Source organism: Lepus europaeus, chromosome 21 (genome assembly GCF_033115175.1).
Source record: "Lepus europaeus isolate LE1 chromosome 21, mLepTim1.pri, whole genome shotgun sequence".
NCBI lineage: Eukaryota > Metazoa > Chordata > Mammalia > Lagomorpha > Leporidae > Lepus > Lepus europaeus.
In genome coordinates this window covers 56,212,765-56,235,291 of record NC_084847.1, presented here as the reverse complement: position 1 = coordinate 56,235,291, position 22,527 = coordinate 56,212,765, and the positions used below count along the sequence as shown (strand labels likewise).

General features: G+C 51.4%; 1 protein-coding gene across 1 annotated transcript; it reads left to right on the top strand.

Moving 5' to 3' along the window:
- The first annotated feature begins 310 nt into the window (after positions 1-310).
- KDELR2 (KDEL endoplasmic reticulum protein retention receptor 2) lies at positions 311-21,653 on the top strand. Its single transcript, XM_062179924.1, has 5 exons — positions 311-497; positions 11,698-11,798; positions 17,502-17,660; positions 18,263-18,515; positions 20,349-21,653. Exons 1-5 carry the CDS (start codon positions 407-409, stop codon positions 20,381-20,383), a joined length of 639 nt encoding a protein of 212 aa, XP_062035908.1. The 5' UTR covers positions 311-406; the 3' UTR covers positions 20,384-21,653.
- The last annotated feature ends 874 nt before the right edge of the window (positions 21,654-22,527 follow it).

Below are 22,527 nucleotides of genomic sequence, written 5' to 3'. Positions count from 1 at the left end.
CCTGTGAAGCTCTTATGCTCCCTGGAAGAGGGGGAAAAAAAAAAAAAAAAAAAAAAGGCAACCAACAACCAACCCTCAGCAGGGAGTGCCGTTTCAAAAACTAAAGGAAATCGCTGGCACTCCAAGGGAGGCCGGAAACCCGGCAGGACAAAGTTAGGGAGGCGTCCCGGTCTTTGGGAACAGAGTGGGGGCAGCGAGCCCAGCCGCGCCTGCACAGGCGCGCGTCCCCTTTAAGAGGCGGGCCCGTGGGCGGGGCCCGGCGGCGGCCCGCTCTCCCAGGCTGCCCCGCGCGCGCGCCGGCAGTTCGGCCACGTCCCCGGCCACGTCGCGCCCGCTCTCGCCATCTTCGCCGCTTCCTCTCGGGGGGCCGCCGCCGCCTGGGCCCGCCGCGCCGACTGCCGCCGCCATGAACATCTTCCGGCTGACCGGGGACTTGTCCCACCTGGCGGCCATCGTCATCCTGCTGCTGAAGATCTGGAAGACGCGCTCCTGCGCCGGTGAGCGGCCGGGCGAGGCCCCGGGAGGGCTGAGGCGCGGGGCCGGGTCGCCTGCGGGACCCGCCGACCTCGGCTTGCCGGCCTGGCGGGAGCCCGGTGGCCCCTCGGGGTGGGCGGCAGGCCGGGGCCGCGCTCCGCACCTGGTTCCCCGCGACCCGGGGCGGCCGGGGCGGAGAGGGCTCTGGCCCTGCTGAGCGGGGCCCTGTTCCGTCTGAAAAGTTCGGCGTGGAAGGACGAGGGTGGCTGGGTGGGTGGGTGGGGGTCTGGGGCTGGCGGGCGGTGCACGCGAATCAATGGCCGGGGCGAGAGAGGATGGGCAGGCCCGCGCCCGGCTCTGCCTGACGTGGCAGCCGGGCCGGTTCGGGCGGTGGGCGCAGCCTGGGGGGTTGGGGGGGTGGGCGGCGAGGTCATCTCGCCCCGGTAAAAGGCCTGGAGCTCGAGGTCAGGGTGTCGGGGCGGGCGGGTCACCCCAGCTGCGGGGAGGTTGAGGTGTCGGAAGTGAACTTCCCGGCGGCGCGGTTCCCGCAGCGTCTTGGGGTTTGTCAGACTCCGGGGAGCCTCCGTGCAATAACGGGTTCTGCGCTGGGTACCGCCGAGGTCCGGTCCCCTGTGGTCTCTCCCGCGGTTCCGGCCTCCACGTCACCAGCGAGCTGGCCCGGTCCGTCGCCCGAGCTAACGGCTGCAGAGTTTTTGCGTGTCATTGCAATGCCCTAAATGCTCACGGGTCGGGTGGCGAATTTCTAAGATTTTCTTCGAAGTGCCGTGCCTCCCTTGAGCTCGGGTTCAGTGCTACGGCCTCAGTGACGTCACTTGCAGCGAACTCAGGAACTTGAATTTTTTCTCATGGGCAGTGGAAAGATGGAGCCCCAGAGGTCTGGGGTAGCAAGGGAAACCAGGTATCCGAGTTTCTAAAGGTCCCCGGGCGTGCAGTGACGCCTCCTCTCCCACTGCGCCGGCCCAGGCCTCGCCCTTCTCCCAGGAGCCTAGCTGAGATCCGGGAAGTGAGCGAGACCAGCAGAGACCTTTGAGCTGTCAGAACAGGCGTTGCAAAGTCCACGCTGGGACACCAGTGCGTCTGCCTCGGAGGCGATCTCTCAGAGGCTTGGTCGTGACTCCCAGGGGCAGCGAATCGGTCAGCCGGTGGTGTCTGTGAGTGGCCGGCTCAGTGAGTTCAGCGCAGGGAGTGGGTGCCCCGGGCCGGCTCCCCACTGGGGCGAAGGGAGCTGAGGCTGGGGGGTGGGCGTTGGGGGCACGCACCTTAGTGATGAGCCAGGGTCCCAGCGGGCAGCAGTTCACAGTTAAGGGCTTCGGATGAATGAGAGTCGGCGTGTGCTTTGGCCTAAGTCACTTTAGTGTTGACGTTTGGTGTCAGTAGTTTAGGTCCTCCTTGTCGCGTCAGGTCCTGCTTTTAATGTTGGGCTTTGCTCCGAAACCTTTATCTGAGTCTCTTCTTCCAGCAAGTCGTTAAAGTGTGGGTGTGCTGGCTCCTCAACTTGGGTCCAGACACAGCTGTCGGGGAGAAGTTAGTGCAACTCCAGGACAGAACCCTTCGGGGGCCGTGAGCAACAAGGCCAGAGCGAGGGAGTGTGCTATGGTTTTGTTTCCAGATAGTCACTCTTTTCGCTTGGGAGACTTAGCAGCATTAAGGGAAATATAAACTGTCTCAGATAACACGCTGCGAAAGGATGAACAGGTGAGTTAGGTTTGCTCGCCAGGTATTCCTTGGGCATTATTAAACTGTGCTTGTTCTCAGATGTGGGAAGATTTGTATTTCGGTCTATGAGTTTTTCTGTCCTTTTAAAAATCAAAATCCTCAAGATCACTTAGAATTCAAGGCTGCATTGGACTAGCTACTTTGTTCTTCCACACGAAATTATAAAAGTACCTTGGAGACTCTTGAAAGAGTAAGAATTTGATATGAGTTTCTCAAATAACTGAAATAGGAGACACGCACCGGCCGAGTGTCTCACTTTGAAAATACCAGCATTGCACCTCGTTGTAGGGTTTCGGACGTGTCTGCTGTGCCAGCCCCACTGAGCTCTCCCCCCGAGGGTCAGGCAGGAGGCTCGCGGTGAGGAAGCTGGAGATGCCTTCTCCGGACAGCCCTGTCGTTCTCAGGCCTGCCCTGCAGGAGGGCGGTGTTGTGCACCCGCAGGCCTGTCCTCAGTAGTTGTTTGAATCTGCAGTGTCTCGTGGGGGTGTCTGCCGCTTGCAGGACAGAAGGGTTTCTCGCAGGACGAGCATTGCAGCTTCCCCTGCCCTGTGCTCAAGTTGTTGCTGTATTTTTGTTCTGAACACTGACCTAGATAACCTTGGGAGAACGAGCTGGCGTGTTTAGATGCAGGGCTTCCTCTCTGAGTTTCCCTGTAGCGAGTGCTGGGTGAGATCAGCGATCTCAGATCGCTGATGGGGTTCTAAGATCCATGACCCCAGCCTCTGCTTGACTGTGTTCAGGGATGATAAGCAGCTTCTAACCTTTTCACCTGCCTGGTGTCCCTGCATTCACATAATTGCCCAGGGTATGTTTTTCCAAGTAAGCGGAAAACACCTCATCTTTGATTGTTGATGTGGAGTCCTTCGAGGGGCTTTTTAAAAATTAATTAATTTATTTTAAAGGCAGGGTTACAGAGAGGCAGAGATCTTCCATCTGCTGGTTCACTCCCCAAATGGCCACAATGGCTGGAGCTGCACAGATCTGAAGCCAGGAGCCAGGAGCTTCTTCCAGGTCTCCCATGTGGGTACAGCATCTTCCGCTGCTTTCCCAGGCACATTAGCAGGGAGCTGGATCAGAAGTGGAGCAACCAGAACTCGAACTGGCACCCATATGGGATCCCAGCACAGCAGGCAGCGGCTTTATCTGCTACACCACAGGCCGGCCCCTCGAGAGGCTTTTGCGTCAGGTTCCCAGCTCCCTCTTTGTAGCAGGTGTCACCGCTGTTCCCTTGTGTGCCACTTGTTTCTCTCCAGCTGGTGCTGATGACCCACTGTGTGCAAGGTACTGGGATAGAATTCAGAGCAGCACCTTGCATCTGTTGGAGTTTCTATTCTGAAAAAAGCTGCAGTTAGCCAATGATACAATAGGTATGGACAGATGAGAGTAAAGGGTCTCAACCTGTATGGGCAGTAAATCGAATGGGTGCTAAGTGGCAAGAAGGATCCCAGGGCAGCGCCTGTGTGGAGCAGGGAGTGTGCAGGACCTCTCTGAAGACGAGCATGGCACTGCCGAGGGTGCAGGAGCGGTCAGGCTGGTGAGGGACTGCCTGGCACGTCTCTCCCAGTTAACTTATCAATTCTGCACATCAACACAGCTAATGATGCTAAATTTAGGAAAATAACCTGTACTAATTCTAGGTACAAAAGGTTGATGCCCATAATAAAATACTCCCACAGGTAGAGAAGCCGACAGAAAAATAGGCAGTTGGCAGTTCCCAAAGAATTAACAAAAGATCAGTCAGGCATGAGAGAGTGCCCAGCCTCGGGCGATAGCACCTTGGGCGTGGAAACACAGTGCGTGCCCACTGGGCGGAAACAGATGAGAGAGAACCTCTCGAGGTAGGGAGGAGTATGAAGGAAAGGTGTTGGGACTTTGGTGCTAGGTGCTAGGGGGAAACATTTATCAGAAGTTGAGACGTCATGCCTTGGGCTGGCTTTGTGGTACAGTGGGCTAAGCCGCTGCGTACAACCCCGGCACCCCACATCAGAGCACCTGTTTGAGTCCCAGCTACTCTGCTTCTGATCCAGCGTCCTAGGAGTGTGCGTGGGAAGCAGCAGAAGGTGCCTGCCTGCACCCATGTGGGAGACCAGGATGCAGTTCCTGGCTCTGGCTTCAGCGCAGCCCAACCTCGGTTGTTGTGGCCATTTGGGGAGGAACCAGAGGATGAAAGGTCTCCCCCCGCCTCCAGCCCCCCCCCTTCCCTGTCTCTGTCTCTCCTAACTCTGCTTTTCAAATAAAGCTTTGAAAAAAACTTATGCCTATCTCAGCAGTTCTAAAGAGTTAGAAATTTTTTTTATTTTATTTTTATTTTTTATTTTTTTGACAGGCAGAGTGGACAGTAGAGAGAGACAGAGAGAAAGGTCTTCCTTTTTGCCGTTGGTTCACCCTCCAATGGCCGCCACGGTAGACGCGCTGCGGCCGGCGCACCGCACTGTTCTGATGGCAGGAGCCAGGTGCTTCTCCTGGTCTCCCATGGGGTGTAGGGCCCAAGGACTTGGGCCATCCTCCACTGCACTCCCTGGCCACAGCAGAGAGCTGGCCTGGAAGAGGGGCAACCGGGACAGGATCGGTGCCCCGACCGGGACTAGAACCCGGTGTGCCGGCGCCGCAAGGCGGAGGATTAGCCTACTGAGCCACGGCGCCGGCCAAGAGTTAGAAATTTTGTTTAAAGTTTGTGATTCATGCGTCATACTTGCACATTTTGATGGCGTGACTCTAGGGAATGTGGACTCGGCTCTCCTGTGTGAACAGACTGTGTGAACAGGCTGTGGGTATAACCGTTCATCACAGCTGACCGAAGGAATGTGCACTCAGCTCTCCTGTGTGAACAGACTGTGTAGGTATAACTGTTCATCACACCTGACCGAAGGAATGTGGACCCAGCTGGTCCTGTGTGAACAGGCTGTGTGAACAGGCTGTAGGTATAACCGTTATCACACCTGACCGAAGGAATGTGGACCCAGCTCGTCCTGTGTGAACAGGCTGTGTGAACAGGCTGTAGGTATAACCGTTATCACACCTGACCGAAGGAATGTGGACTCGGCTCTCCTGTGTGAACAGGCTGTGTGAACAGGCTGTGTGAACAGGCTGTGGGTATAACCGTTATCACACCTGACCGAAGGAATGTGGACTCGGCTCTCCTGTGTGAACAGGCTGTGGGTATAACCGTTCATCACAGCTGACCGAAGGAATGTGGACCCAGCTCGTCCTGTGTGAACAGACTGTGTGAACAGGCTGTGGGTATAACCGTTCATCACGCCTGACCGAAGGAATGTGGACTCGGCTCTCCTGTGTGAACAGGCTGTGTGAACAGGCTGTGGGTATAACCGTTCATCACGCCTGACCGAAGGAATGTGGACTCGGCTCTCCTGTGTGAACAGACTGTAGGTATAACCGTTCATCACGCCTGACCGATGTACAAGACCTAAGTGGTGAAGCAGAAGCCGGGCCTCCTGGTTTTGTTTTTTGTTTTTGTTTTTTAGATTTTTATTTATTTATTTGGCAGATAGAGTTACAAACAGTGAGTGGGAGAGAGAGAGAAGGGCTTCCATCAGCTGGTTCACTCCCAATTGGTAGCAACAGTCAGAGCTGTGCTGATCCAAAGCCAGGAGCTTCCTCTGGGTCTCCCATGCGGGTGCAGGGCCCAAGGATTTGGGCCATCCTCCACTGCCTTCCTGGGCCACAGCAGAGAGCTGGGCTGGAAGAGGAGCAGCCAGGACTAGAACCGGCGTCCATCTGGGATTCCAGTGCTGCAGGCAGATGATTAACCTGTGCCACAGCGCTGAAACTAGCCCCCTTTTAAGGGGTAAGAGTGTATGTGGGCACACATACGAACATGTAGAAAAAAAAAAAAAAGAGATTTTAAAAAGCTTAGGGGCTGTTGTAATGTGGCAGTTAAAGCTGCTACTGTCCCTTACAGGTGCTGGGATACGGGTGGGTCCCACGCACACTAGTTTCTGGCTGTCAACTTCTGATCCAGATCCCTGCCACGCACGTGGGAGACCAGAATGAAACTCATGGTTTCAACCTGGCCCAACCCTGATCGTTATAGCCATCAGGGGAGTGAACCAGCTGATGGAAGATATCTCTTTGTCTCTCCCTCTCTGTAACTCTGACTTTCAAATAAAATAATTTCTTTTTTTATAAAAATTTTTTGACAGGTAGAGTCATAGAGAGACAGAGAGAAAGGTCTTCCTTCCGTTGGTTTACTCCCCAAATGGCCACTACAGCTGGCACTGTGCTGATCTGAAGCCAGGAGCCAGGTGCCTCTTCCTGGTCTCCCACGAGGGTGCAGGTGCCCAAGCACCTGGGCCATCCTTCACTGCCTTCGGGGGCCACAGCAGAGAGCTGGACTGAAAGAGGAGCAACCAGGACTAGAACCCGGTGCCCATATGGAATGCCAGTGCCACAGGCGGAGGATTAACCAAGTGAGCCACGGCACTGGCCCAAAATAATTTCTTAAAAATAAATAGCCTGGAGGGACAGGCGTTGTGTGGCAGTTTAAGCCACCACTTGGACTGCCTGCCTGGTTTTAGCCCTGGCTACTGGGCTTCTGATCCAGCTTCCTGCTGGTGTGTATCCTGGGAAAGCAGTGGTGATGGCTCAAGCAGCTGAGTCCCTCCACCTACGTGGGAGATGCAGACTGAATTCCTGCCTCCTGATTTTGGCTTGGTGCAGCCCTGGCTGTGTGGGTATTTAGGGAGTGAGCTGGAACCAGCAGATAGAACATCTCTCTGTGTCGCTCTGTCTTTCAAGTAAGTAAGTAAATAAATAAATAAATATATATATATATATATATATTTTTTTTGACAGGCAGAGTGGACAGAGACACAGAGAGAAAGGTCTTCCTTTTGCCGTTGGTTCACCCTCCAATGGCCGCCGTGGCTGGTGCGCTGTGGCCGGCGCACTGCGCTGATCTGAAGGCAGGAGCCAGGTGCTTATCCTGGTCTCCCATGGGGTGCAGGGCCCAAGCACCATTCTCCACTGCACTCCCGGGCCACAGCAGAGAGCTGGCCTGGAAGAGGAGCAACTGGGGCAGAATCCGGTGCCCCGCCCGGGACTGGAACCCGATGTGCCGGCGCCGCAAGGCGGAGGATTAGCCTATTGAGCCATGGCTCAGGCCTGTAAATAAATATTTTTAAAATAATAAAAAATAGAAAGCCTGAAAAGTTATGCTTAAAATGTGGAGCTATTGAAATGATCTTTCCACTTTTTATTCCGTAAGTTTAATGAAGTAATTATCGTGGATTTCTTTGGGAATAGGGGAAAAGTGACAATAGTTGATGGTAAAAGCTGTTATTATGAAGTATTCACAATAGCAGGTGCAGAATAAAGCATTTTAACCTTTTATTTTCCAACACGCCCACAAAATTAGTATCATTTGTCCCTATTTGAGAGGTGCAGAAAGTGAGGTTAGGGAGGCTTCGTGTATGATTGGCCAGGCTCACCCATGCCTGGGGTGAAGCTGGAACCCAGACCCCTGGCTGCAAAGCCTCTTGTTCCTCAGTCGGGCTCTGCGGAGGTGGAGGAGTTGGTGGGTTTTAGGAGAACACTCACGTCCTTCGAGACGGTGGGTAGGAGGGCAGCGTCCAGGCACCGTGGGCTGGTTGTGCTCATGGTCTGACCTGCGGTGTGTGGGTGCATCCCTGCTGTTATCAGGACATTATGGGTGTGTGGAAGCTTTTCTGTTTGTTTGAGGAAGTGTTCCGTAAACCAGTAGGAATATAGGAAATATAACTTTAAGCCAGAAGCATAATTTAAAGCAGGGGTGGGGTGAGGAATGTCTGGCCCACAGGCCGTATAAGGCCACAGAATTTGGTTACCCTGCCACAGCACCTGCAGGTGGGACTTGAAATCCAGTAGAGGTACAGCAGGCTAATTTGTCAGTGAATAATTTTGTGTGGCCCGAGAATGATGCTGTGAGTATCCACAGGCCCTTGGCAGAAGAAAGATTCCCACCTATGATTTAAAGTAACATAAACTAAGTTGTGGGCTTTTATTTATTTATTTTTTTAAGATTTATTTATTTACTTGAAAGTCAGAGTTAGAGAGAAGAAGAGGCAGAGAGAGGGAGAGGGTCTTCCATCTGCTGGTTCACTCCCCAGATGGCCGCAACGGCCGGAGCTGCACTGATCCAGAGCCAGGAGCCTCCTCCAGGTCTCCCACATGGGTGCAGGGGCCCAAGGACTTGGGCCATCCTCCACTGCTTTTGCAGGCCACAGCAGAGAACTAGATCAGAAAAGGAGCAGCTGGGCCCTGAATTGGCGCCCATATGGGATGCCGGCACTGCAGGCAGTGGCTTTTACCCACTACATCATGGCACTAACACCAAGTTGTGGGCTTTTATTAGACTTCACTTGGTCCAGTGGGAAGACAAGAGTGATGTGCAATTGATGAAAGATTTTCATTTAGCAAGTTATTCTCTTAATATGGCGCAAGGCGCGTTGGGATGCCAGCTTCAGAGATGCTCACGGTGGATTTGGGAGCATTTGTTACCTGGTAGCTCAGCATGCTTTGGTCTCAAAACGCGGCACCTGCAGCCACTGCAGCCTAGGAGCAGGAACTGCACACCCCGCTCTGAGATTCCTGCATCCCCCTTCTGTCTAGCTGGGGTCCCCGCCTCCCTGTGAAGACAGGAAAGTTTGGCTGTTGTAAAGGGAAAAGCTGTTGGAGAATGGTGGAGAGCTGTGTCAGCCTCCTCAGGTTCCCAGTGTGGATGTTCCGGTGTGGACTCCATACAGCGGGGTGAGCCCTAGGCCACACAGACTGCTTGTTCTCTCCTCTGCTCGTGGTGCGCCTGGCCCCCAGCTAGTGGTAAATTAGGGCAGAGCCCTCAGCACACTGTCTGTACACAGTCACAGAGACACAGTTTGCCTGGGAAATCTTCAGAAGGGTTATCCCAAAATAACCTAAGATGAGAATCTGCCGCACCGTGCAAAGATAAAATGAATTGCATTGGCCGGCGCCGTAGCTTAACAGGCTAATCCTCCGCCTTGCGGCGCTGGCACACCGGGTTCTAGTCCCGGTTTGGGCGCCAGATTCTGTCCCGGTTGCCCCTCTTCCAGGCCAGCTCTCTGCTATGGCCCAGGAAGGCAGTGGAGGATGGCCCAAGTGCTTGGGCCCTGCACCCGCATGGGAGACCAGGAGAAGCACCTGGCTCCTGGCTTTGGATCAGCGAGATGCGCCGGCCGCAGCAGCCATTGGAGGGTGAACCAGTGGCAAAAAGGAAGACCTTTCTCTCTGTGTCTCTCTCTCTCACTGTCCACTCTGCCTGTCAAAAAAAAAAAAAAATTGCATTTTCTTTTGTTCCCTGGGTCATTCATTCAGCAGATATTTTCTGGGCCTGCTGTGTGCCAGGTCCTGTGTCCGGCACCGGGAATACACGGTGGAACAAAGCGTGACCCGGCCGGGCAAGGGGGGAGACTGAGCGGCAGGAACTGGATCGCCAGGGGTGTTCCTGTAGGTCCTGTGACTGGAGCTGGGGCGGCAGCCGCAGGAGGAGTCCCTGTGATGTGTGCGGGGCAGGCGTCTCAGAGGTCACCTCCCAGTGGAGGTGATACAGACAGCGATACAGTCCCAGACTTCAGTGCAGGATTGCTGACAAATTCCACGCCTGCTTGGCCTCCAAAGCCCTGTTAGATTAAGCCCTTTATGGCAGCACTTCCCCATCTGTGATTGGCATTTTCATTTAGCATGTTGGAAAGAGCTGTATGGGACGTGAACTGGAACCCTCCCACTCAGGGCCTCAGCAGATACCGCGTGTGGACTGCCTGCTTGCTCTTCCTCAAATCAGCTGTCCTCTCTCCAGCGTCTCCATCTTGTTTCTTCTTTGGAACATTAATCTTTGATAGAAAAAAGTTCTCCGTTACTGGGGAAAAGAGTAAACTAAGCAGACTTACTGTTTGTATTGTCTCATCTGGCCCTTGAAACGGATTTATATTGATGCGTTTGGAAGGATACAGTCAGCTTTTTCTTAGTTTCTGTGTAGGTGTTTTTGTGAACAGGCTGGAACTGTAATGACAGTTAAGAAGCAGCATTCTTGGGTGCAGCTTTAGTTTCTGCAAGCTGCGAAATGATTGCTTCAAGATGTCCTGTTGCGATTGATTGGAGTGCCGCGATGTTTCTACTTCCTCCACAGAGTGTGCTGGTGTGTTTTCAGATGGACAGAACTGGTGGATTGTGATCCTCAGTTGTCTTCCAGCTGCCTCCCATTGTTATGTAAATGTAGGCCAGATACAGGGGTCAGGAAAGCCTGGTGCAGGCCCTGTGGCCCTCTGGTCCTCCCAGAGCCAGGCCTGCCGCACGGTGCTCTGCAGGTGGCTGGTGGTTGGAGGTGGGCTTTCAGGGGTTAAAGGACAGCTGCTTCTGAAGCAGGTGCCCAACCCCCTGTTGCTGTAGCATTTCTATGCAAATATGGGGTTAGTTTGGGGAATTTAGAAAGCATGTTTTTTAAAAAAGACTTATTTTATTTATTTGAAAGGCAGAGAGATAATCCATCCACTGATTCACTCCCCAAATGGCTGTAACAGCTGGCCAGGCCACAACTAGGCTGACGCCAAGAGCCAGGATCTTCTTCCTAGTCTCACACATGGGTACAGGGGCCCAACTACCTGGGCCGTCTTTGCTGGTTTCCTAGGCACGTTAGTAGGGAGCTGGATCAGAAGTGGAGCAGACAGGACTCAAACCGGTGCCCATGTGGGATGCAGGAGTCTCAGGTGCCAGCTTTACCTGTTACACTTTCCCCCAGGTGTTAACATCTTCAAGTAAACCCTGCCCGCAGGAAGAGAGGTCACTTCAGGAGGTCTGCCATGATTTGGGGGTGGGTGTCAGTGCTCGGATTCTGAGTGGATTCCAGCTTCATCCTGAAAAGATTTACAAACACACTGTTACTGTGTTCCGGAGAGACAGTGCCCATCCACTAGTTCAGGGTTCACAGCGGTCGGGGCATTTTCAAAGCTGGCAGCTGGGAGCTCAAATCTGATTTTCCTGTGTGGGTGGTGGGAACCGAACTACGTGAGTCCTCACTGTCGCCTCCCAGGGTGTGCATTAGCAGGATTCTGGAGTCAGGAATTAGAGCTGGAAGCCAGACCTCTGATGCGGGGTGGGGCACCCTAGCTGGTGTGTGAACTGCCAGGCCAGATGTCTCTCCTCAGGTACTGCTGTAGAGTGGAGGAGAGGACCTGCAGGTAACAGCAGCTACAACTCTTGAGTGGCAGCTTCTTAGAGAAGTGTGTGCTGCCTAAGGGACACATACTTGAGAGATACGATGTCCATGTACAGCCTTGTGTGTTGGAAGTGGCATCATTTAGTCATTTTCTCACCCCTCGTGACAAGAAGGAAGAGGGAGGGCCTCCGGTGGGAGTGCTCAGGGATGCCGCGGGACAGGGAGCTGCTCGTGTTCACGGTGGTCTCAGGTGCGCGCCTTCCCCGTCTGTGCAGCCCCCCAGCTCCTCGGGCCTCTCTAACACGTGCCTTTTGTTTCCTTAGGTATTTCTGGGAAAAGCCAGCTTCTGTTTGCACTGGTCTTCACAACTCGTTACCTGGATCTTTTTACTTCATTTATTTCATTATATAATACATCTATGAAGGTATGGTATGGCGTCCAATGGAGTGTATTTAAGAAGCGTGTCTAAATACGCTGTTCTTAAAACATTCAGACTACCTCATACTCGTTCTGGGAATAACTGGAGCCATTCGGCGGATTCTGTTTGCAGGTTTCCAGTTCTGCAGGTGTCTCGGGGACATGTGTATTTGAAAGTTCCCATCAGTGGGGATTGGGTATTTATTGCTCAGTTTATCTAGATAAGTGTCCTGTGTCCTGTTTATAGCATCTTGGACATAATGGGTTACTTTGAACTTAAAAAATTTTTTTATTTTCGGTTCCTCAAGTATGATACATCTTCTGAAACTCTTGCTGACTTTTAGGAGGAGAGGTAACTGTTATATTTTCAAGCCATGGGAAATTAGAGGCTCCCTGGAGAAACCCAGCCCGTCATACGTGATGAGGAAGCGAGGCCAGGGCTTGGCTGTGCAGTGTCTCTCGTGCAGCTGTGTGACAGACTGTAGGCTTCTATTTCCAGTTCCCTGTTAATGTGCCTGGGAAAGCAACGGAAGATGGCTCCTGCACCCATGTGGGAGACCAGAAGAAGCTTCCGGCTCCTGGCTTTGGATTGGCCCAGCTCCTGCTGTTGCAGCCGTTTTGGGGAGTGAGCCAGTGGATGGAAGACCTCTCTGTTTCTCCCTTTCTCTCTGTAACTCTTTCTTTCGTTTTTTTTTTTTTTTTTTTTTAAAGATTTGTTTTATTTATTTGAAAGACAGAGTTACAGAGAGAGGTAGAGATAGAGAGAGAGGTCTTCCATCCACTGGTTCACTTCCCAATTGGCCACAATGGCTTGAGCTACGCTAGTCCGAAGCCAGGAGCCAGGAGCTTCCTCTGGGTCTCCCACGCAGGTGCAGGGGCCCAAGGACTTGGGCCATCTTCTGCTGCTTTCCCAGGCCACAGCAGGGAGCTGGATAGAAAGAGGAACAGCCGGGACTAGAACCGGCGCCCATATGGGATGCCGCCATTGCAGGCCAGTGCGTTAACCCACTGCACCACAGTGCCGGCCCCCTGTAACTCTTTCAAATAAGTAAATAAATATTTTTAAAAATTTGCCATATTTTACTTATTCAATGCCATTTAATAATACTTAATACTATAACGTATTCTAAACATTAGCTTCTGTGGCATCTACGGTGTCATTCACACTGCAACAGATGTGTAACTGTTACAGTACTGGTCCTGTTTGCCGCTACCGGTACACACCACACTGGGGAAGCACTGGGCGTCTGAGCCTTGGTTCTTTCCCGTAGTTGTTGACCTTGTACTTCTGAACTCTGGCAGGGTTGGCATGAAGCTGTAGAGTCTGGTGGGGGCATAGATAGAGCGCCACAGTGGGGGACAAGTATAGAGTCTGGTGGGGGCATAGATAGAGCGCCACGGTGGAGGACAAGTGTAGAGTCTGGTGGGGCATAGACAGTGCTGAATAACGACTACCGTTTGTCACAGGTGCTGTGAAGGTCTGATTGCTTTCACTCATTCATTCTGCACATTCGGAGCCTCCAGTGTGCCAGGCACTTGGTTATTAGCACATACTAGAAGTGATATTTAAGCTGAAGCCTATTGGTTTGATATTTTAACAACTATCCCCCTACACTTTGCATGCAAAAGCATTAAAAAAATTTTTTTTAATGGTTTTCATTTTGTCTGAAAGGGCAAGAGAGAGGGAGAGAGAGATCTTCCATCTGCTGGTCACTCCTCAAGTGTCTACAGTAGCCAGGGCTGGGCCAGGCCAAAGCTAGGAGCCAGGAACTCAGTAAGGGTGTCTCATGTGGGTAGCAGGGCCCAAGTACTCGAGCCTCCGAGGGTGCACATTCGTAGGGAGTCAGAAATGGAGCTGGGACTTGAGCCCAGGTGTATCGATACGGAGTGTGGGCATGCCAAGCGGTGTCTTTGACTGCTCTGCCAAACTCTCACCTCAAAAGCATTTTTATAAGCATAGGTGAAAGTAGACACAGCGATATTTGAGACTGTGGCCTGTACCGAAAAGCACATTTGAGTTACCTGGAGTCATTCCAGTCTTCGTCACTAAGTGAGGGAAGCCTAGCACTCAGGAATCAGCTCTGCAGAACGGCCAGGTGCCCGCGCTCCAGGCAGGTTCCAGCTGCAGATGTTAGAGGTGGTAGCCCGCGTCCTCTGCCCTGGCAGGGCTCCCGGCTGGCAGGAGTCCTTGCTTGCTTGGTTGTAGTTGCTGGGTCTCCTGTGCTGAAAGGCGGGTCGTGTGTTCGTGTCTTTCTGCTTTACCTGCCACGTGCTGGTGACAGGACAAACACAGCTGTTCTTCACAGGCCTTGACTGATGGACTTCAGCGTCAGCTGGCCACAGGCTGAGGCCCCTCGGCTGCCCTGAGCCTTGCTGGGTGTGCCCAGAGGTGTGTGTATTTGGTTTGTGTGCCTGTGTAGATGATATTTTATTCCTGGACATGTGTACATTTGTTTATGGAAAGAACTACTCTATTCCTTTTTTTTTTTAATTGATGGTGGTTCTTTGGTATATGGTTTTGACCGACACTTTTTTTTTTGAGAGGCAGAGACGTTGAGCAAGGGAGCTGCCATCCACTGGTTCACTCCCCGAACGCAAGGCTGGGACCGAGCTAGGGGCCAGGAGTGCAGTTTGCCTGTCCTCGTGGGTCGCAGGAACTCAGTTACTTGAGCCATCCTGCTGCTTCCTGGGGTCTTGCATTAGCGGGAAGCTGGAGTCGGGAGCCAGAGCTGGGAATGCAGCCCAGCCCTCCAACGTGGGACGTGGGCGTTTGAGCCTCTAGGCCAGATGCCTGCCCCTGACCTCACAGTGACCGCGTCTGCAAACACAGCTACAGGGACTGCCAGGTGCCTTTGTGGGTTTTTTAAAAAAGCAGATGAGGGCTTGTTGGTTGCTCTCATTTTCCTGTTAAGCCGTTTGCCCAAATGTTTTCCTAATTACATTTCTCAAGTTGTGTTTCCTAAGTAGTGGTGCCAGGTAATGCAGCCGCTATTCCAGTTGGCTTCGTTTGTGGGCTGAACCTGCTGTGTGACTCTTGGGGTTAAATGTCTACCATCTGAAAATTAATGTAATTTCAGAGTATGAGATTTTCCCTTGGAGCCAGATGAGTATGTGACGTGTGGCCTTTCGAATGTGAAAGGCGCATAATTAACTGGAAGCCCTTGGGCACCTGTGCCTGTGCCTCCCTCGCTGGGAGGCAGCCATGTTTCACAGATTATCACTACTGTTAAGTTTTGCTTTTGTTTTGTTATGAAACTTTTATAGCACCAACAGGAGTGTTCAGTGTTAAAGTAGCACAATTTAAATAAAAGCCATCATTTTAAAGTTAGCATGGATTCTGTTGTATGTGTTGTCATTAGGAAAATGTTAGCTAAGAAGTGCTCTGAGGGGGCCGGTGTTGTGGTGTAGTGGGTAAAGCCTTACCCACTGCCTGCAACGCTGGCATCCCATTTGGGCACCAGTTCAAGTCCTGGCTGCTTTACTTCTGATCCAGCTCTCTGCTAGTGTGCTGGGACACCCAGCAGAGGATGGCCCAAGTGCTTGGGCCCCTGCACCCACATGGGAGACCCGGAGGAAGCTTCTGACTCCTGTCTTCGGTCCGGCCCAGCCTCAGCTGATACGGTCTTCTGGGGCATGAACCGGTGGATGGGAGATGTCGCTTTGCCTTTCAAATAAATAAATACTTAAAAAATACCAGCATGCCAAGAGGGCCATCGGTTTTGGATAGCATTGAACTTTGCTTTCTCTTTTTTTTTTTTTTTTTTTTTTTTTTTTTTTTTTTTTTTTTTTTTTTTCTTTTTTTTTTTTTTTTTTTTTTTGACAGGCAGAGTGGACAGTGAGAGAGAGAGACAGAGAGAAAGGTCTTCCTTTTGCCGTTGGTTCACCCTCCAATGGCCGCCGCGGTAGCGCGCTGCGGCCGGCGCACCGCGCTGTTCCGATGGCAGGAGCCAGGTGCTTCTCCTGGTCTCCCATGGGGTGCAGGACCCAAGGACTTGGGCCATCCTCCACTGCACTCCCTAGCCACAGCAGAGAGCTGGCCTGGAAGAGGGGCAACCGGGACAGGATCGGTGCCCCGACCGGGACTAGAACCCGGTGTGCCGGCGCCGCAAGGCGGAGGATTAGCCTGTTGAGCCACGGCGCCGGCCACTTTCTCTTTTTCTTAAGCTGTTATCTAATAGTTTGAGATTAAAAATACATTTCTTTGGCAACTTCTTATGAAATTAAACTTACACTTAACATATGAACCCCGAAAACCTGTTCACACAAAAGCCTGTAACAAGTGTTCATAACAGTTTATCCACCATCCCCCCAGACTGGAAACCACCCGCCTGTCCTTGCACAGGGGACCAGATAAGCAGACTGGGGCACCGCTGGTCAGGAACATGTGGTCATAATTTTAATACACTATCCGTTTTATTTTGAAAGGCAAAAAGATGTCTTTTATCCTGCTTCATTCCCCAAATGCCTGCAACAGCCGTGTGTGGGCTGGGCTACAGCCAGGGTCCAGAACGCAGTCTGGGTCTCCCACTCGGGTGCAGGGATCCCAGGACTTGAACCACCATCTGCTGCCTCCCAGGGTGCTCAGTAGGAAGCTGGGTCAGAAGGGGAACAGCTGGTACTCAGACCCAAGCAGCCACCTAGCCATTATGCTAAATGCCTGACCCTGTAACTATTTGTTACAATTTGAGAGACAGCTCCCATTTGCCCCTTCACTCCCCACATGCCTGTAATGGCCCCAGGGCTGAAGCTGGGAACCCAGTCCAGGTCTCCCATGTGGGTGGCAGGAACCCGACCACTTGAGCCATCAGAGCTGCCTCCCAGGGTCTGTGTCAGCAGAACGCTGGAGTTAGGAGCTGGAGCCAGGGTTCGAACCCAGGCAGTGCAGTGTGGGGACCTGTGCCGGCATCAGAACTGACATCGTAACCCCCAGCCAGATGCCTGCCTCAGAACAAAGTTTTTGTTTTTGTTTTTTTTAAAGATTTATTTATTTGAAAAGCAGAGTTACAGAGAGGCAGAGGCAGAGATCTTCCACCCGCTGGTTCACTCCCCAGATGACCGCAATGGCCAGAGCTGGGGGGATCAGGAGCCAGGAGCCAGGAGCTTCTTCTGGGTCTCCCACATGGGTGCAGGGGCCCAAGGATGTGGGCCATCTTCTACTGCTTTCCTAGGCCATAGCAGAGAGTTGGATCAGAAGTGGAGCAGCTGGGACTTGAACCAGCACCCATATGGGATGCCGGCACTGCAGGCGGCGGCTCTAGCCACTATGCCACAGTGCCAGGACAAAATATTAGTCCATGCAAAAAGTTTGCTTGACTCTCAGATGTCTTATGCTGGCCCAAATAAGCTGCACTCAAAAGGCAGTGTGCTGAGTGACTTCACTCAGTGTCAGAAGTCAGACAAGACTTTCTGGTGTCAGAAAAGACGAACGTGAGGACAAGGTACAGACCAGTGGTCACCAGAGGCTTGACCACAAAGGAGTAGCATGGTGGTGGTTTTGGGGCAGTAGAACTGTTCTGGGTCCTAATTGTGGTGGTTTTGAGAACTGTGTACCCCCCAAGAGTGACTTTTCCGTGTTTTAAAAAATACAAAAAACAAACAAACAAAACCTAAGGAACAAAACCATGCCTCTAGATTGACGGGTGATACAGAGAGCCAAGAAGCTGGAAGAATTGTAAGGCACTAACCACGTGGTGTTCTGTCTTGCTGTTAGCTCATCTACATTGCCTGCTCCTACGCCACAGTATACCTGATCTACATGAAGTTCAAGGCCACCTACGATGGCAACCATGACACCTTCCGCGTGGAGTTCCTGGTGGTCCCCGTGGGAGGCCTCTCGTTTCTGGTCAACCACGACTTCTCTCCTCTTGAGGTTAGTTCCGTGGTCGAGTCTGGTTGCCTGGGGAACTGATGTGTTTGCTTGTTTTCCGCTCGGGCAAATTTCTGGTGCGACATAGACTGCTTGGTGTAAGTGAGGCCCCTGGGTGCTGGGTGTTTGCTGTCACTTGGTGCTGGGTCCTTTAGGTATCTCGTTACCTTCACTTCTGTCCCCTGACACGGGGCCCCGCGGGTCACAGTGCCTGAAGCACATGGCTTCTCCCCTCAGGCCGGCTCGTCTCCCTGTGTGCAGATGTCGTGTGCCCTTGGGAGCAGTGGGCTAGGGTGCCCTGGCGCTCTGTGGCGAGAGAGCCTGGTCCTGACTGCCTTTTTCCTTCCCACCGAATCGCACAGGGAAGAATAAGATGTTAGAAGGAGAAGGTGATGAAAATTCGAGGTGTCCCGGTTGCCCAGCGTGTCGCCGGTGGGGCCCTGCCTCTTACATGTTGCTCGGGTGTCTGTGAAGTGTGTGGCTGCCAGGCTGCCCTGCCCGGGGCTGAGACGCCCACATGCCGCTCCTCTTAAGCCCCTCCGTGGTGGAGCAGGAGGGTTTCCCGTGAACTCATGCCGGCCTTGGCCCCTGCTTCTCTCTTGCAGATTCTGTGGACCTTCTCCATCTACCTGGAGTCAGTGGCCATCCTGCCCCAGCTCTTCATGATCAGCAAGACGGGGGAAGCGGAGACCATCACCACCCACTACCTGTTCTTCCTGGGCCTCTACCGCGCTCTGTATCTCGTCAACTGGATCTGGCGCTTCTACTTTGAGGGCTTCTTTGACCTCATTGCCGTGGTAGCTGGCGTAGTCCAGACCATTCTGTACTGCGACTTCTTCTACTTGTACATTACAAAAGGTGCGTGGGTCTGCCCGTGTGGCTCCTACAGTCAGGTCCTCATCGGGCACTGTCTCATGGGGCATGGCTGCTTCAGAAAAACATTTTCATTATTGAGAAGTACAATTCTGGGTCAGGGTTTTCAGTCCTTTTCGATGTAAGGACACACACACACACACACACACCCGTTTTCTGTAACTTTTTATTTTCCTAAAATGGCAATTTTCATTATAAAAAATTCAAACAGGACTGATAATTTCAAAGACAATCTGAAATCCCACTGCTCAGAAATAATTGTTCTTGTTTCAGTAAATATAATTCCAGATAACTCCATATATATGCACAGGTATACAAGGAAAACTAAGCATGCCGCCTCACATTTTTTTTATAAAGATTTATTTATTTATTTGAAAGACAGAGTTATAGAGAGGCAGAGAGAGAGGTCTTCCATCCACTGGTTCACTCCCTAAATGACCTCAATGGCTGGAGCTGAGCTGATCCGAAGCCAGGAGCCAGGAGCTTCTTCTGGGTCTCCCACATGGGTGCAGGTGCCCAAGGACGTGGGCCATCTTCTGCTGCTTTCCTAGTCATTTTAACAGGGAGCTGGATTGGAAATGGAGCAGCTGGGACTCAAACCAGCACCCTTATGAAATGCTGGCCCTGAGGGAGTGGCTTTACGTGCTATGCCATAGCACTGGCCCCTCACTCAACGTCTTTTCATGTGAATACATAGAACTCTACATCAGACTTTGATTATTCGTATGCACTGCAGTACTGCCCAGTCCTGTCTGTGACTGTGTGTTGATTGGCTGCTACTAAAGCCAGTGCTGGGCTGGGTGTTGGGCCCAGAGATGCCACTTGGCACGTCCTCATCCTGTACTGAAGCACCTGGCTCCAGTGCTAGCCCTGCTTCCAATTCCAGCTTCCTGCTAATGTGCACGGTGGCAGGCAGCAGGTATTGGCTCAACTACTTGGATCCTGCTACCCACATGGGAAGCCCAGATTGGGTTCCTGGCTCCTGATTTTGACCTGGCCCAGGCCTGGCTGTTGCAGCCATTTGAGGAGTGAAGATAGAAGATTTCTGTCTCTTTTTCTTTGCCTTTCAAATAGATAAATTAATTTTTAAAAAATCCAGTGCTTTAGCCAACATTCTGGTTTTGTTTTGTTTTGTTTTGTTTTAAAGATTGATTGATTTGTTTGAAAGGTAGGGTTACAGACAGAGGGAGAGACAGCGAGGTCTTCCAAGTACTTGAGCCAAAAACTTCTGCCTGTCCCTGTGTACATTACCAGGAAGCTGGAATTGGAAGCAGGGCTAGGACTCGAACCCAGGCACTTCAATATAGGATGGGGACATCCCAAGTGGCATTTTAACCTCCGGACCAAACACCCACCCCAGGAGCCAGGAGCTTCATCCAGGTCTCCCATGTGGGTGGCAGGGACCCAAGTGCTTGGGCCATCTTCTGCTGCTTTTCCCTGGCACATTGGCAGGGAGCTGGATCAGAAGTGGAGCAGCCAGGACTCAACTGGACCCCTATGGGATGCCGGCGCTGCGGGCTGCAGCTTAACCCTGCTGTGCCTCAGCACTGGCCCTTCTTACCTCTTTATACCCCAAAGTTCACACAGCTCTGTGTTACATTTTATGTATGTTGGCTAGGGTGAGTCACAATAACACAAATTTATGACTATTGTGGCATTTGCAATCACATTTCAAGGTTTTACATGTGACTCTCTTGCTTCCATGTGCCTCGCTGTGTGGAATCTTGTGTGTGGCACTTGTAGGCGTGGGAGGAAGGGGACCCTGTGAGCCTGTCAGGATCAGTAACGCTTGGCCTTCTCTTCCTCTCTACACGCTAGTCCTCAAGGGAAAGAAGCTCAGCTTGCCAGCGTAAGTGCCAAAGACCATCGCCAGCGTCTGTCCTTCAGGGTGCTCGGACAGAATTCGGACCGCAGAGAGGCATAAGATGCTTGATACGGAAAATCAGAAACTCCACTCTTTTGTTGCAGATCGCCATCAGGGCTCTGTGAGGACACAGAGCCAGAGAACCAGAAGGTTTCTGTTTAATGCATCTTGCCTTATCTTTTTTTATTACTATGTACAAAGATTTTTTTACACAAAGAAACTTAATGCTGTATTAATAAATTCAGTGTGTAGCTTCAATTGGGGTAGTTCCAAAAGTGAAGATTTTGTGAGGAATAAGTGCAAACTTTTGTTTTTTTAAATTCTTTGAAATTGTTGATTCTTTGTGTCTGCAATGAAATTGTTCTCCTGACAGTCGGTAGATTATATATTCGTCCATCTATCAAATTTGCATTCCACTATATTTATTTTTTGCCAAAAGATGAGTTGTATTTGTTTGAAATCTGAGGCACTGTGTTCGGTTTGGCAAATTGGTTCAAATTTCTTCCCACCTAACACAGAGATCATTCCTTGGACATCGCAACACTACATTTAAGGTTGGTAAGGATGACTTGCAGGTCCTATGGTTTTCATTATAAAGATGTTAAGGTTCTGAGTGTAGATAGAGTGTCAGTTAATCGTCACCAAAGGTGCCTGCCCTCCTCCCCTGCAGAGTCAGCGGGAGACTCCCACGGTGCTGAGTCACTCCGTGGGCAGCAGGGGGTCCGAGTGTGGGATGGGAGGATTATTTTGGGTATTGGACTCTACTTGTTTTGAGGAATGGGACACAAGTAGTTACCTGTCATTTTAATTTACAGTTCCAGAAGAGTACTACAGCCATGTCCATGCTCAGATTCAAGTAGTTTCTCATGTCACTTTTGGGTGGAAAAATAATTTTTTTTAATTGGCAGCATCAATTACCATTCTATATATTCTTTTTTTTAAAGTGAGCTCTTGCATGAATTATCTTGTGTTACCATCCTGAATAAACATTTTATTAAACAGAATAAATTGTCTTTTTATGAATTGGGCTTTTGGGATGTCCTGTGTTGGGATGATTTTTTTTTCTTGTCAGTTGGCAGCAAAAGCTCTACAGGGTTGCAAACACTTAAAATCCACTTAATACTATCCATAAACTTTCTATGAGGATAGTAGAATTTTCCTCCCGATTTTGTCATTATATTGATCTGCTACTTTTTTGGATTTGTGCAAAAATGTCTTTGTTTTTATGTGATGCACCATAAAAAAGTACTGAATACTAATAGTGTCTGCTACAAGAAAGATGTAGTGTTTTTGCCTTCTGCATTAGAATGTCTTGTGGAGGGAGGGAGCTGGGTGGTTCTGTTTTTATCCAGCGTGGGTCTTAACATCTTCCAGTGTCAGCAGTGTGACTGCATGGTCAGATCTTGTTTTTGCTGCTGTGTGTCAGTATCTTTATGTCCAGCCTCCTAGTCTCTAGTTTCTGCGGTCTATTCCTCCTCCTCAGGTGATTGTTAATGTGTGGAGGAAGCTCAGTGAGTCCAGCTGACTGCCCACCAGGCTGGGCTGAGTGGAGGGGAGGGTCACTGGCTGGAGAGCAGAGTGCACAGGACAAGCATCTGGAACCCCGGTGTAGCACAGCCCTGTTAGTCACTCCGCCCAAGGAAGAAGGAAGCAGGTGCCATGTCCCCACCACTCCCTGGCCTCCTAGGATGCATCTCGGGCAGCAGGGCCGGGGGCTGGAGTGCGGGGTTGGGCAGCCTCCTGCCCTGAACACACAGGCTTTGCTGGCTTTGATAGCCTTAGAAGCACCATCTCATAGTTATTTTCACCTCCTGAATAAAGATTATCAGGTAGTTAATATTTTATCAAGGTGTTTTGTGTGTGTGTGTGTGTGTGTGTTCTTTTTTTGTTGTTTTGTTTTTGTTTTTTTGTGTTTTTTTGACAGGCAGAGTGGATAGAGAGAGAGAGAGACAGAGAAAGGTCTTCCTTTTTGCTGTTGGTTCACCCTCCAATGGCCGCTGCGGCCGGCGCATCGCGCTGATCTGAAGCCAGGAGCCAGGTGCTTCTCCTGGTCTCCCATGCGGGTGCAGGGCCCAAGGACTTGGGCCATCCTCCACTGCCTTCCCGGGCCATAGCAGAGAGCTGGACTGGAAG